At 38.8% G+C, this 15,751-nt stretch overlaps 1 protein-coding gene across 2 annotated transcripts in view; it reads left to right on the forward strand.

The window, feature by feature from the left end:
* The window catches only part of LRP6 (LDL receptor related protein 6), a 171,577-nt gene that overhangs the window by 122,455 nt on the left and 33,371 nt on the right, over positions 1–15,751 (forward strand). For both annotated transcript variants that reach the window (XM_027129581.1, XM_027129583.1), the window contains 6 exons: positions 2,132–2,348; positions 3,442–3,731; positions 5,023–5,249; positions 7,427–7,611; positions 8,241–8,567; positions 15,391–15,593. In XM_027129581.1, coding sequence (XP_026985382.1) covers positions 2,132–2,348; positions 3,442–3,731; positions 5,023–5,249; positions 7,427–7,611; positions 8,241–8,567; positions 15,391–15,593 — 1,449 coding nt within the window. The remainder of the gene's footprint in view (positions 1–2,131; positions 2,349–3,441; positions 3,732–5,022; positions 5,250–7,426; positions 7,612–8,240; positions 8,568–15,390; positions 15,594–15,751) is intronic.

A 15,751-nucleotide genomic window follows, 5' to 3' on the forward strand; every position in this document is an offset into this window, starting at 1 on the left:
AGATGAAATTAGGTTCCTGCTATTCTAGAGATTATATCCTAGTTATATATGAAAACAGATTATCAACCCTTTTTCTCTGCTTAGTCATTTTACTGTTAAACACCAAAGTAATTTTAAGATAAACCGTAGACATCATAAAATATATCCAGGAATGGTCTGTTGCAAGAAAATGTGAATGTAAAAAATCTAAACTCATGTCTCAAGCAGAAATTATTAACTTTAAAAAGTGTGTAATGTTAGGAGTTGGAGTAGTATTTAATTCTTTTTAACTGTTTTTGACTTTTAAAAAACATTATATTTAAATATAGATTTATTCAGTTGGCTTAATAGAAGTCCTCTTGTATCTAATATGAACAGATAAACATCCAACTAATATAATCTCTCTTCCATCAGATATAAATCAAATATTTATTGATATTTGCAAGTGAAGATACAAGAATATGGCACAATTTTGCTCAATTTTTAAGTATTTTGTTTCCAAGGTTTGGATGTTTGGGGAAGGTCAACAAGTGTTTTAAAATTTTTAGAGAGGAAAGATAAAGATATTTGCTTGTCATTCCATCTAGGCATCACAGTATTGACTTACATGGAATATAATTTATGAATAAAAAATTAATACTTGTATAAGATTATTCCTGATACTTCTTTTTAGGTGGGTGTTTGCATGTACATGTTATTAGTAACAATAACATTTCTGAAGGCTGATTTGCCTGGTACACAGGCCACTTTAAATGATAGAAATGTTCTCAGATGAGGACTTGGAAGTTGGTGCTTTAGAATACTTCCTCTGTCTTTTAGAACAGAAGATTAGTACATGTTTCTGCAACGTCAGAGACAGATAAGACGCCTAGGGAAATTGCTGATGTTTACAATGAAAATGTCAGAATGAATTTAATAATGTTGCTATAGCAGGGGTCCCCAACCCCGGGCCATGGACCAAGAGTGGTCCGTGGTCTGTTAGGAACCGGGTTGCACAGTAGGAGGTGAGCTGAGCGAAGCTCCATCTGTATTTACAGCTGCTCCCCATTGGTCGCATTACTGCCTCAGCTCCGCCTCCTGTCAGATCAGCGGCGGCATTAGATTCTCATAGGAGCGCGAACCCTACTGTGAACTGCACATGTGAGGACTCTAGGTCGCAAATACAGGTTATCATTAGCAGAGAGGTTTGACTGCACAGAGACCATAATAAATCAGTTGCTTGCAGACTCATATCAAAACCCTGTCAGTGAGTGGCAAGTGAAAACAAGCTCAGGGCTCCCACTGATTCTGCATTATGGTGAGCTGTATAATTATTTCATTATATATTTCATATTATATTACAATATAATAGTAATAGAAATAAAGAGCACAATAAATGTAATGTGCTTGAATCATGCTGAAACCATCCTCCTCCACCCAGTCCGTGGAAAAATTGTCTTCCACGAAACTGGTCCCTGGTGCCAGAAAGGTTGGGGACCGCTGTGCTGTAGGGTAGTTGGAAAGAGCTGATACATCCTAGTTACTTGAAACTTAGTTGCAGAGAGAGTATCTAGAGTGTTTTTTTTTTTTAAAACAAAAACAATGAAATAAAAAATACACTAAATAGAAGGAGTTCTAAAAAAGACATCAACTCTGTATACAAGCTGTGCAACCTTATTGGAGTCTTAGTTTCCTTAGATGTCAAACAGGCAAAACTCTCATGATAAAATATGTTATAAAACACAATACGTAATAAAATAATATGTGCAAAGGTACACTATGATTTGAAAACAGATGTACAAGCAAACTTAAGGCAATAATATTGTACTTTTAATTTTACAAAAATTACAAAATTACAAAAATATTGTAATTTTAATTTTACACAGTCATTTAGTAGAGGAGGTGCCTGCTAAATCTAATGTTGCCGGGATTTTTAGAAGGAAGGGTAATAGAAGACTGGGGAAGTAGAGGTAAAATATGAGCCCACACTGAGTCTTTGAAATCCTTCTCATTAAACCAACATGGTGGCACTTTGTGAAAGCATTGTAACAGGAGTAGCTAAGATGACACTTGGATTTTGATGTAGGCATAGTTGGTTTTGTCATTTTTACATACGTTTGAAGAATAAGTACACATCTTTTCCTCTTCCTTCTCTTTAAACTTAAACTTGAAGGTTATGAATACCGATGGGACTGGGAGACGAGTGCTAGTGGAAGACAAAATTCCCCACATATTTGGGTTTACTTTGTTGGGTGACTATGTTTACTGGACCGACTGGCAGAGGCGGAGCATCGAAAGAGTACACAAACGAAGTGCAGAGCGGGAAATCATCATAGACCAGCTCCCTGACCTCATGGGCCTGAAGGCCACAAATGTTCATCGAATCGTTGGTAAGTAATTCCACAGTTCTCTTAGAGATTGAACGAGGAATGAGAAAAGATAGAGACAGTCAGCAGCTTGTAAAGTCAGCAGTGTAAATTGTTGATGTTTTGAGGGGATATACATAAATTCTTTGTGGTACAAGTACGTTTTTCTCAAAGTCTGATACCTTTTACATCATATCCCATGGTGTCTAGTGGCTAAGGAAGACAGTGAACAGCTTTTAGACAATTATCTTCTTTCTCAGGGACTATAATTCCATTTCCTTCCACCTCCCTACGGTCAAACCCTAAATGTAAGAACCAGAGAAATTAAATAAATGTCCCAGGGAAAATACTCCAAATCACTTTCTTCTTTTGGTTCCTGAAACCTCCAAACATATTTTCAGCATATCACCAAGTTCAGTGATATTTGGGGATGACCTAGTGCTGGGCACCATGTAGATGGTCCATGAATAATTTTGGAATCAAGAACTTTCTTTAAGGTTGTTTATCCGGAAACAAATGAGAACTTTAAGTTATCAGATTGATTGGCAGGAATAACTTTTTAAATGTTGGCTTAGTATTCTGCCTACATAGTTTGAATCAAAGGGCTAAACTTAACACACACACATACCCCTTCATGAAAAGCATTTCTACTGTATGAATAATGCAGTTTAGTTAAAGTTTACTGTGGGTACAAAGGAAAGTATTTTTGTCATACCTCTATTCCCAGTTGATCAGCACAAGAGTTTTGACCTGCTCCGTTTCAACCTGGGCCAGTTCAGCACTCCTTAGGCAACCTGGTAGTCCCCACCCCTGGGAGGTCACCGTACTGATGCCAACTTAATCGGATACCCAATCAGCATAGAGCATTACCGATCAAAACTCTTGGGCTCAAGCCATCCTGCTTCCGAGTAGCTGGGACTATAGCCCTGCACAACTGTGCCTGGCCTTTTATTCCCTATTAACCCTCACAGTGCATGTCTATGAGATTACAACTGAAACTCTAGATTTGGGAGCAAATATCATCCTTGGTCTTTGTGAAACAAATGCTTAGTCATTTTAAATTGAAAATGTGTTGATTGTATCAATGCGTGTGTCCTCTGCCCTTTTATGATTTTAGGTTCCAACCCCTGCGCTGAGGAGAATGGGGGATGTAGCCATCTCTGCCTCTATAGACCTCAGGGCCTTCGCTGTGCCTGCCCCATTGGCTTTGAACTCATCAGTGACATGAAGACCTGCATTGTCCCAGAGGCTTTCCTTTTGTTTTCACGGAGAGCAGATATCAGGAGAATTTCTTTGGAAACTAACAATAATAACGTGGCCATCCCGCTCACTGGTGTCAAAGAAGCTTCTGCTTTGGATTTTGATGTGACAGACAACCGAATTTACTGGACTGACATATCACTCAAGGTTAGCAAAAGAACTGGAATATTAAAACTGGAGGCTAAAAGGGAGAGCGTCTAGGATTTCTGACTCTTCGTGCTATTATCAACTTTCCTCATTACTTAATAGGCAGAGTTCTACAAAAACACTTAACTTTTTAAAGGAAGTCGAGGGAAAGGCCCATTCAGTATTTTTTATTAAGTATGTTTTAGTGCAAGATACTCTGCGAGTGTTCTAAATCTGCAAGACATAATCTTCCTCTACTTTGTTCTGTTTGAATTTAATGAGTGACATTTTCTTCAGTTAGAGAGTAAGCAATTGCATGCTTCATATAAATGGCTTATAGAGACTTGACTCTAAATTTATTTAAAAAAATTGGGGGGCACCTGACTGAGATAGAAAATGGCAATTATGAGTTATAGCATACCTTTTTTTTCCCCCCTAGAATAAATACTGAAAAGCACATTGAGTCAATAAGGAGGAGCTCTTAACCGGAAAATCTGGAGAATAAGCTTTCCTTCTTCCAGATTGTTTTGGACTTGTTTTAGATAACTTGTGTAAAATTTTGTCTCATGTGCAAAAATCATGGAATGTTACAGCCAGAGTTGGATTCTAATGGTGTTCAGTAAAATCTGTTAAATGAGTGAATAAATGCTTTATCTTGGCTTTTATTGTGTGGGCTTGTAAGTTTCCTCATCTTGAAAATAGCGATAATGTCTATCTTGCAGGGCTGTTGTAAGGATTAAATCAGAAAATATATGTACACAAAGTACTTAGGATAGTACTTGCCATGAAGTAGCAGCTATTATTAATAGCTTGAATTATGACGGTTTTAATTTTTAGGGGATTCAAAGCTACAGTGGTAATGGTATGATGATAGTCACATGCACTTCTATAAGGTATCAATATAAGGTTGTTGAGATCTTCAGTTGACACGGTGGCATGGCCTACTCTCAGGTACCCTCAGGAAGCTGACTACCAGTTAAAAGTCTGCAACATTCTGGTCACGTCTCTTTCACTTGATTACTAATAAATTTTACAAGAATAGTCATTCCACTGTTCTACTAGAATAAATTTCTGGTCCTTAAAAATTTCAAAACTTTCTCCCTGAATTGGCAATAAAACTTGAGGTCACAGTTGCATTTATTAGAGATTGACATTTTTTTTCTTTGCTCATAAAATATGTGAATTGTATTGAGAAACTATGCCTCTGGCTCTTCTGGATCCTCCCACCCAACGAAAAACAAACCATACATTCCTTCTGGATGGTGTTTTGTACTTAAGCCCTGTGACTTTTTTGTTTATCTTATTTTTGCAGACCATCAGCAGAGCCTTTATGAATGGCAGTGCACTGGAACACGTGGTAGAATTTGGCTTAGATTATCCAGAAGGCATGGCAGTAGACTGGCTTGGGAAGAACTTGTACTGGGCAGACACAGGAACAAATCGAATTGAGGTATCAAAGTTGGACGGGCAGCACCGACAAGTTTTGGTGTGGAAAGACCTAGATAGTCCCAGAGCTCTTGCATTGGACCCCGCTGAAGGGTAAACAGCTTTTTGTATGCATTCTTTGCAACTGCATTGTTCATGGCCAAGTTATGGATTATATTCTTGATGTCTTAAATAATGCTTATTAGGAATTTGACAAGTCAACCATAGACAGGCTTTATCTTAAAACCATTAGTTGAGATTTCACTGATTTAGATTTAATAATTATTAGCTAAATTTGACTTTTGTCATCATTAACATTGGGTGAAAAAGATTAGTGAGGGCTTCCCTGGTGGCGCAGTGGTTGGGAGTCCGCCTGCCGATGCAGGGGGCGCGGGTTCGTGCCCCGGTCCGGGAAGATCCCACATGCCGCGGAGCGGCTGGGCCCGTGAGCCATGGCTGCTGAGGCTGTGCGTCCGGAGCCTGTGCTCCGCAACAGGAGAGGCCACAACAGTGAGAGGCCCGCGTACCGCAAAAAAAAAAAAAAAAAAAAAAGTGAAATGGATTAATAATTAAATATTAATGATCATACTTATATACTAAGTAGACAGCCTTTTTAAAGGTGTCATCAAGTCTGTATTTGCTTGCACTCTCTCCCAAGTTACACCAGATTCCAAACCTATGAAAGTAAACCCACTGAAATAATGTGTGCTAGGAAATAACTGCATTTTACAAGCTCCATTCTAGAATGTTTGTTAATTCAAAAATGTTTGTTAATTCAAAAATTATTATAAACTTGGGGAAACTTTGATATTAAACAGTGAACTTTCTGATAAACTATTTTTTTTACAACGTGACATGTTTTTCAACGGTAGATGATCCTTCTTAGATGATTTAGCAAGTTTTAAAAAGCCGGCATCTAAGAAATCTGAAATGTGAAGAATAACTCCATTTTAAAAAGCAGAAGTTAACAGTGTGAACATACAAACATATTTACTATAGCCGTAATGAAAAATAGTTTCCCTGAATCAGTCAGTTCCATGGTTAGCTTGTTAGCCATGTAGTTAAGAAGGTCATACTGAAAGCACCCCCTCTGTGCTGACATGTTGTGATTGGGTTATGGTGATTTTTATTCTAAACGTTAGTTACCAGACAGATATTTAGTAGTTGGGACGAAGTACTCTAGTTTATGTGGCTGCTGGCAACTGTGAAATTTCTCCCACAGTTGTTTTCTCTTGGGCTCTCGGGGTGTGCACGTGCCTGTCAGCTGACAAGTACAAATGCAAACAAAGACCGAGACAACTTCAGTTTTCAGAAAACCATGTTCATACATTGCTACCAAATCAACCATCAGCTAACAGGCTGATGAGTGAATGTCTGCCATGGGTATTTGATGAGACCTGGCACGTGGAGAACATTCCTACTCCCAGTATTCAGAGTGTCTTGAAACTAGCACTACTAGTTCAGCTGAAAGGGCATTTGGCTAAGGATTAGCTTCTAGTTCTAGTGCTGCCATATGACTGGCTTGAAGACATCAGACAAATCAGTCACACTTTTAGTGCCTTGGCCTCCTCATGTGTAAAAAAACCTATACTGTTGAGCTGCTCTAAGGTTAAGGTGAAGAACTCAGAAGAGTACAACAAAAGCAAAAGAGTGTTCTAAAATTTCACAGGGGTTGTAGTAATAGTGTTCACTGACCAGCTGACACATTAAGGGGTGGTTCGTTGCTCTTACATGTCGCAGTATGTTACCTTGGACCATGTGACCAAATACGTTTTCAAACTTTGCTTTTAAATTTCAGTTAAAGGCTATTAATTTTTACCCTTGATGTACTGCTGCAACTTAGTTTGGGGGAGAGTTGATGACACAAATTGAAAAGAAGTTTAAAAATTCGAATTACTTGTATTCAGAAATACATATATTTTGTTCTGAAGTGAATCAGTTTCTGAGACCAGAGCTTTAATTCTTTGCTAACTTCTTGAATATTAGTTTTATAAATGCAATGCTGCAATAAGGAAATCATTGGTTTGTTTCCAGTTCCTAGGTTTTGGATGGAACAAATTCATTGGAAAGACTAAGGAAAGCTGACTCACTTCCTTTTTAGGATATGAGAAAAAATATTTAGTTGAGGCTGCCAGCATTCTTGAAAAAAATTATAGCTATGATTTGCTTTACCAATTTCCTTGACTTAATGTATATTTTCTTTAAATTCATTTAGTTACTGTGCATGAATATGATCCTTTCTCCCAAATAGTCAAAAATGAAATGTTAAGTATCCACTGTTTTGAATTTAGATTTATGTATTGGACTGAATGGGGTGGAAAGCCTAAGATAGACAGAGCTGCCATGGATGGAAGTGAACGTACTACATTAGTTCCAAATGTGGGGCGAGCAAATGGCCTAACTATTGATTATGCTAAAAGGAGGCTTTATTGGACAGACCTGGACACCAACTTAATAGAATCTTCAAATATGCTTGGTAAGCTGTACTCCCTTTTGTTCAGACAGATAGTATATAATCCTTTCTGTGCAAAAGTCAGTGGCTGCTGTTTACCATAGGTTAGATACTATTAATAAAACTTCGTATGAATGTCTAGGTTTTTCCTCTGTCTCACACTGTATCCTATTTATTAATAGTGGGCTAGGTACTTGGATTCATATCTCTTTAATATGTGGACATTTCATTACTGTTGGGCTTATAATGGAATTTATAACACCCTGGGTATTCCTGAAGTGACTTTTTGTACCGGTAAAATACAATATATGCATTTTCATCCTTTTTTGGAAGGAAAAATAGTTGAACTATAGATCTTTATGGAGGGAAAATAAGACCACAATCAAAATAGACCATTTACAGGAGTTTAAAAAAACTCAGTGATTTGTAGCAAGAATATTAGTTTGAGGCATGGGGTCAGACTGCAGGTGGGTTGATTTCAGAGGACCAGTCTGGTTTAAGAATTGCTTTTAAAGGAATTCTTCTGTTTTAAATTGCTTACAAAAGTAATGTTTTATATGTTAACATTTTATTTTATTTTTGCCAACAAGACTTACATTCTCACATATTTCATCTCTCTGCTTCTCTCCTTTCTACTGCCTTTCTGAAAACAGGACTCAACCGTGAGGTTATAGCAGATGACTTGCCTCATCCGTTTGGCTTAACTCAGTACCAAGATTACATCTACTGGACGGACTGGAGCCGACGCAGCATCGAGCGTGCCAACAAAACCAGTGGCCAAAACCGCACCATCATCCAGGGCCATTTGGATTATGTGATGGACATCCTCGTGTTTCACTCCTCTCGGCAGGCAGGGTGGAATGAGTGTGCTTCCAGCAATGGGCACTGCTCCCACCTCTGCTTGGCAGTGCCAGTTGGAGGTTTTGTTTGTGGATGCCCTGCCCACTACTCTCTTAATGCTGACAACAGGACCTGTAGTGGTAAGCTGCATTTCCCCCCCAAAGCAATCTAGAATTAGAGGAGAAAGCAGGATTTTGAAAACACTGTAGTTCATGTTCTTTCTAGAGTAAAAAGTTGTAGAGGTCCAGAGTTGATCATTTGTTTAATAAAAGGGAAGGACTAAATGTGGAAAAATGCAAGTTTGTGTTACTTTTGTTTGGTGCTAACTAGTTGATGTTATGGAAAAATTGATACTATAGAAAAAGTAAGTCTTTTATCCTTGGGGATTAAATATGTATTGAAAAATGTGCATAGCTTCTTTGAGAGACAGCAGACAGCACATATGTGTGCTATACATATTTATTCATGATAAAGGAAGGGAAGAACAGTACAAACAGTACAACAAAGAGAATCTACAAAATACGATCTCCTTGTCCTTTGAAGTTCATAGAATAGGCTAAAGATGAAGAATTTAAGTGTGTAAGAGGCCAGGCAGAAAATGCTATGAGTAAATTTAGCTCAGTATGAAACAGTAAATAGATGGGGAAGGAAAACTAGAGAGCACATGCTCTGAACATAGTGAGTGGTCGCCACTTACTTCTAGCTGATGTTACCAGCTCTTCTCAGATTCACATGCACGCAGAGACACACACACATACAGTGCTAAGAACACCAAAACACAGTGTGCCACAAAAGATTGTTGGCTTGGGGAGTCCTGATTTATGATTCAGGTGTGCGTGAATGCCCATGTCTTGGTGGATAGACAAGAACAAATTGGTAGATATGATAAATAGATCAGAAAAAGTAGATTCGTGGGAGAGAAGTAGGGTAGTTCACTAAGTTAGAAGGTAACAAAATTGCTGTAGGATATTGGATATAGTGAACTATTGAAATTACCTTATTCTGTGCCTGAAAGTATAGGAGGTCACATAGGAAAGGATCTAGTCTGTTCTGACACAAGACTTCAGTTCTGAAAAAGAAAGAACATCAGTTTATAGTTTAATGATTTGGCATGTCTGTCACATGTAAGTTTTGTGTTTTACCAAAGCAAGTCACATACATTTTTTAAGCCTTATTTTTTCTCATTTGTACAATGGGAATAATAATAGTAATTAACTTGTAGGGTTGCTGTGAAAATTGAATAAGATATAATTACATGATTTGATTGCTGTGGAGAATGGATTTGAGGAGGAAAATTAAGTGGTTGCAGGGCAGTCAGACTCTTGTGATAATGCAGGTCGACTTAGACGGGGCTGGTGGCCGTCATGATGGAGAGACGTTGATGGGTTCAAGGTATATTTTGAAACTAGAATGAACAGAACTTGTTAATGAGTTGTATATGAGGAAGAATAAGAGGGAGGAAGCAAGGATGACTCGTAGATTTTTGGTGTGAGCAGTTAAGTAGATAGTAAATGGGGAGGATTCGTTTTCAAAAAGAATTAAAAAATAATTTTAGGTTTGTATTGATTTTCCTATGGGAAATAGAACTATTAAATAGGTAAATGTAGGGACTTCCCTGGTGGTGCAGTGGTTAAGAATCCGCCTGCCAACGCAGGGGACATGGGTTCGAGCCCTGGTCCGGGAAGATCCCACATGCCGCAGAGCAACTAAGCCCGTGAGCCACAACTACTGAGCCTGCGCTCTAGAGCCTGTGAGCCTCAACTACTGAGCCTGTGCTCTAGAGCCCGCGTGCCACAACTACTGAGCCTGTGCTCTAGAGCCCGCGTGCCTAAAGCCCGTGCTCTGCAACAAGATAGGCCACCGCAATGAGAAGCCTGCGCACTGCAATGAACAGTAGCCCTCACTCACTGCAACTAGAGAAAGCCTGTGTGCAGCAACGGAGACCCAACGCAGCCTTAGATAGATCGATCGATCGATCGATCGATCAACAGAGACCCAACGCAGCCATAGATAGATAGATCAGTCGATCAACAGAGACCCAATGCAGCCATAGTTAGATTGATAGATAGGAAGATAGGAAGAAAGAAAGAAAGGAAGGAGGGAGGGAGGGAGGAAGAAAGAAAGGAAAGGAAAGGAAAGAAAGGAAGGAAGGAAGGAAAAGAAAGAAAGAAAGAAATTGTATAGAAGAATGCATAGCTCAGGGAGATGTTAGAGGTATTAATTTTAGAAATGCCAGCATGTATTTAAAATAGGTACTTAGGGAGAAGGTATAGACCTGGGGTCAGCAAACTTTTTCTTTAAAGAGCCAGAGAGTAAATATTTAGGCTTTGTGAATCCTATAGTCTCTCTCACATCTATTCAGCTCTGAACATTTCAGTGTGATAGCAGCCATAGATGTTACATTTTTAAAATGTGGCTCAATTCTGATAAACTTTATTATAAAAACAGGCAGCAGGCCAGATTTACCTTGTGGGTCATAGTTTGCAAACTCTAGTGTGGCGAAAAGAAGGGGTCTGGTAACCTCAGGAACTCTGGTTGAGGAGAGAAAGCTCGCAGTGGACACAGAAAAGCAGCAGCGAGAAGGGCCAGAGGAGAACCAGGAGAAGATAGTGACACAGAAGACAAGAGAGAAGATTGTTTGAAAATAGAACTGTGTTAATGCTGTTGACAGGTTGAGTAAGGTGAGGCCTAAAATAGTATCCATTGGATATTTGGATGAGGTGGTTATTAGTAACCCTGAAAAAAGTAATTTCAGGGAGGTAATGGTGAAAGATGGGAATAGATCAACAAGTGAATGGAGAAAAGGAAGGGCTGGTAGTGTATGTGTTATGTAGACATCTTTTTTAAGAAGTTTAACTTTGGAAGGAGAAAATGGGGGTAATAAGTGTTGGAGACAGAAGAATAGGGAAAGACCTTTTGAGGTCATTATTGTTTGGGCTGATTTTACCAGTGTGTGCTAGTTGGTGAGTGAAGGTCTTGAGAAATCAGTGCTGAGTGTCCCTAATGTCTGTCTTTGGCTCTTTCTGAGATGATTGGCAGTGTTTCAAGAGGCTTCCTGTTGTGTATTCTTTTTATAATGAGTACTATTTAATATTTGTGCACAGATGTATTAGATTCCAAAGCAGATTACAAGAGAAGTTTAACACAAAGTACTTGCCCTCAAAAAGTTTTCTAACATTGTGTAATTTACTCCTAGACCTGTGTTTCAAAAGCTAAATCAGATCATGTTGTTACTCTGCTCAAAACCTCCCATTTCACACAGAGTGAAAACCTAGTTCTTACAATGGCCTACAAGTTCCTGCATGATCTGTACCCCACATTTCGCACCCCCCCCCCGCTTTGCTTCTCTAACCTCAGCTTTTACCATTCTCTCTCTTGCTCTCTCCGTGGCAGCCACACCAGCCTCATTGCTGTTTTCAAATATGCCAGTTACTCCTACTTCAGGACTGTTATACTGCTTATTTCCTCTACTTGGAATGTTCTTCCTGCAGATATTTGCATGGATATACTTCACCTCCAAGTCATTGCTTAATTGTGACCTCCACAGTGAGACCTGATCTGCCCGATTTAAAATTGCAAGTCATCCTTCCACCCTGTCTAACATTGCCAGTGCCCCTTACCTGCCATTTTTCTTTTTCCTGTGACACTTAATCACTCTCTGATATACTGTATAATTTATACACTCTATTATTTATATACTATAGCCTCTTTATTATGCTTATTACTTGTTATCTGTTTACTGGGATATAAACTCCATGAAGCAGCATTTTTTTCCTGTTTTTCCACTGTTGTATCTTAAGTGCCTAAAAAAGTGTTCGGTAAATAGTAGTCATTCAAGAAATCATTGTTAAATAGAAGAATGAAGAAGCAGGACAAGATTTGGAAAAACATGTGCTCTTCCATTCAGCAGCAGCTTTGTGACCTGGGGAAAATTACTTAACCTTTCTGAGCCTTTCTTTAGAAATTACTTAACCGTTCTGAGTTTGCTCACCTATAAAATGGAGTAATTTGGGGGATTGGATGACATCTGGTATGATGTGTGACATCTTGGAGTTCCTAAATAAATGCTTGTTTCTTTTCTTTCCCAGTTTTCTGAAATAATTTTATTTCCTCACTTTCAAAATCATGGCTACAGGGCTGTCCTTAGTTATCATCATCTCATGCTTGTTTCTTCATTTGTTTACTCATTTATTCTTTCAGTGAATATTTACTGAACACCTAATCCACACTGGGCATCATTTGAGCCAGTGAAGAATGTAGCACTGAATAAAATAGACATTAATCCCTGCCCTCATGGAGCTTACATTTCAGTGGGACAGATAATGAACTAAATAAGTAAACTCTGTCAGGAGTTAGATGGAGATGAGTGTTATGGAGAAAATTAAGAGCAAGAAAGGGTGGGTAAGAGGATCACAGTGTTAAATAGGGTCATGAGAGAAGTCCTGACTGTAAAAGTGACACTATGTCCAGAACTGAAGGAGGTGAGAAAATGAGCTATGCTGGATATCTGGGAGAAGACCTGTCAAGCAAAAGGGAATAGCAAATGCAGGGGCCCTAGGGGGAAGCATGTTCGGCATATTAGAGGAACACCTAGGAGGCCAGTGTCTCTGGAACACAGTGAATAGAAATTAAGTCAGAGAGGAGGCCAAATTGTGTAATCCTTTGTTCAGTACTGAAGTGGTTGGCCTCTATGGAACCTTTGTGCAAATTGGGAAAAGATGTTTCCTCTGGGCAGATGCAGCTGCATAGGTGCTTGACTTGGCTAATGAAGTGTGGACTGGACTTCAGTCCCTCCTTGGCGCCTTTGGCACGATGCACAAATGGCACAGTCAGACGTGGTGGGCTTGGCCTTGTCATTTATGCTCTTCTTACACCAGAGTAATACCTTTCTTTAAGCTTTGGGTGAACACTTGTGTCTTCAAAGGAGAGCCGAAGAGCTTCCTCCTACATCATCCTCCAGCTTCTGCGTGTGGCTGGCCGTCTTCGTTGTGGGAATGCAAAACAGAGGCAACCTCATAGGACAGTTTTGAAAGCATTCTGCAGGAGATGAGGGAGTGGTGGTTAGAGGTTACATAAATTAGGATGGATTGAGGTTTACAAACTTGCATATTCTTTGTCACTTTTGTAAATAAGTCAAAACATTAGCTTCCTCTTAGAAATATTTAGCCAGCTGTAATTATTAATGTCATCCATAGACTTTGAAACAAGCATTTCTTTGGAGCCATATTTGGCTTTGTCTTAATCTACATTTCTAGAACACCTAATCGTGGAATCTTATCAAAGGTTAAAACTTGACTCAAAAAAAAAAAAGTACCCAGTGAAACATACTTGGAGCCAAATATATATTTGATTATTTCCCAGGCAGGAAAAGTTGACATGTAAAACTGTGGGGTCTTTCTTCTAAGTTTCATTGTATGTCTTAGTATAAGCGGTGCTTATTTTGTTGGAAATTTAGAATTCAGAACTTTTTTTTTCTATTGTCTTGATTTACAAGAATGTAGTACTGCCAAAAAAATAATTCTTTAAAAAAAAAAAAGATGGGAAACTTGTTAACTTCTCTGTTGTGACCTGTATTCTTACTGCTTAAGGCATGGGTTCTACTAAAGTTGCTGAAAGTTGTTAAATCAATATGTTATGGACTCCAGGTAATGGAGAGTTCCAGTGGGATCATTGGAATACTTTCTAAATCTTCCAAGCTAGGTATGGACTTTTAGCCAGTAAGGAACTCAAAGCCGAATTCCAGTGTTGTGAATACCGAGTTTCTTTGTGAGAACCCGTGAATTTCTTTGGGATTTAAGCCAGTATACATTTGGGTGTAAATGTAAAGTCAACCAGGGAACCACAAATAATGGAGCTGTGAAGAATGGGGTTTAAGGGGAAATAAAGCAGGGAGTTCTGTCTTGGCCATTTATGTTTATATCCCTGAGAAGGACAAAATTCTCCTGGATTTAGGTGGTGACTGAGCAACGTGTAATTACAGAATTTTTACATATATTTTAAATGAAGATTTAAAAAATGCTATTAGACTTTGAAGTTTTTGGTAGCACTGCCAGATGCTATCCTTTTCTAGATTAGAGATGCAGAGGCCTAGGCCCTGGGAAAGGGCAATGTTGTCTCTGTTGCATTTTCCCATTTCATAAATTTAGGGCATCAACTTAAGTGTGTTTTTTTTTTTTTTTTTTTACTGGCTCCCTCTCCTTGCAACCCACTATGCAAAATATTAAGCCTATATCTGCAACCAGTGAGGGTTGGTTTGAATCCTACTAATACCAAGTTTATTACTGCTACTACTGATAATAATAAACAGTAGTTATTTTTACTTGACATTTACATAATGCCTTACAATTTTTTGTTGAGGTATAATTGCCATAATGCCTTACAGTTTTTAAAGTATTTACACATATGTTGTAAAATTTTTATAGCATCTCAATGAGCAGGACAACATAGCTATGACCTTATTTTAGAGTTGAGTAGATTTTGACTCAGAGAGGTTTAGGGCCTTAGTTAAGATCAAGTGCCTAAATAGTGTGAGAAGTGAGACTAAAACCAATCTTGAAGTTTCTTCTTTGACCTGTGGAGACCCAGGCTTCCTTCCACCTACAAGAATTGGTTATGGAGGAGTTAGGATTATTTACTTGGCAGACAGGAGAATTTTGTCTATCTCTATTAAATGCTTCATTAAAATCAAGTGTCCTGTGATACCGCTGTGGACAAGACAGAGAAAAAGTGGCTAGTTGGCTGTTATCATGGGGTAAATTCATAACTGGTTTGGTAACCAGAGTGCCGATCAGTGTTACCTCTAAGAGAGTTTCTGGAGGCATTCCAAAGGGTTTTATCTCAACCTTACCTTTTCAACATACATGTCTGTTTTGTATGAGATACAGACAACAGGCTGATCAAATCTTTGAGTGATACAAGACTTAGGGTAACTATGTTTCCTATTTACTTTTTTCTTTCTTTAAGCTCCAACTACTTTCCTGCTCTTCAGTCAAAAGAGCGCCATCAACCGCATGGTGATTGATGAACAGCAGAGCCCTGACATCATCCTTCCTATCCACAGCCTTCGGAATGTCCGGGCCATTGACTATGACCCACTGGACAAGCAACTGTATTGGATTGACTCACGACAAAACATGATCCGAAAAGCACAAGAAGATGGCAGCCAGGTAATTCAGGGCTGCATTCAAAATCCAGTTCTTCTGCCTAGTAATTGGACCAGCCAACCATCCTATTTTACTGAAGTCTTGACTCCGCTTGTGTGTGTGTGTGTGTGTGTGTGTGTGTGTGTGTGTGTGTGTGTGTGTGTGTGTGTGTGTGTGTGTGT

This window comes from Aethalodelphis obliquidens, unplaced genomic scaffold, assembly GCF_003676395.1.
Source record: "Aethalodelphis obliquidens isolate GAN/ISIS:26980383/991018 unplaced genomic scaffold, ASM367639v1 scaffold36, whole genome shotgun sequence".
NCBI classification, from domain to species: Eukaryota; Metazoa; Chordata; class Mammalia; order Artiodactyla; family Delphinidae; genus Aethalodelphis; species Aethalodelphis obliquidens.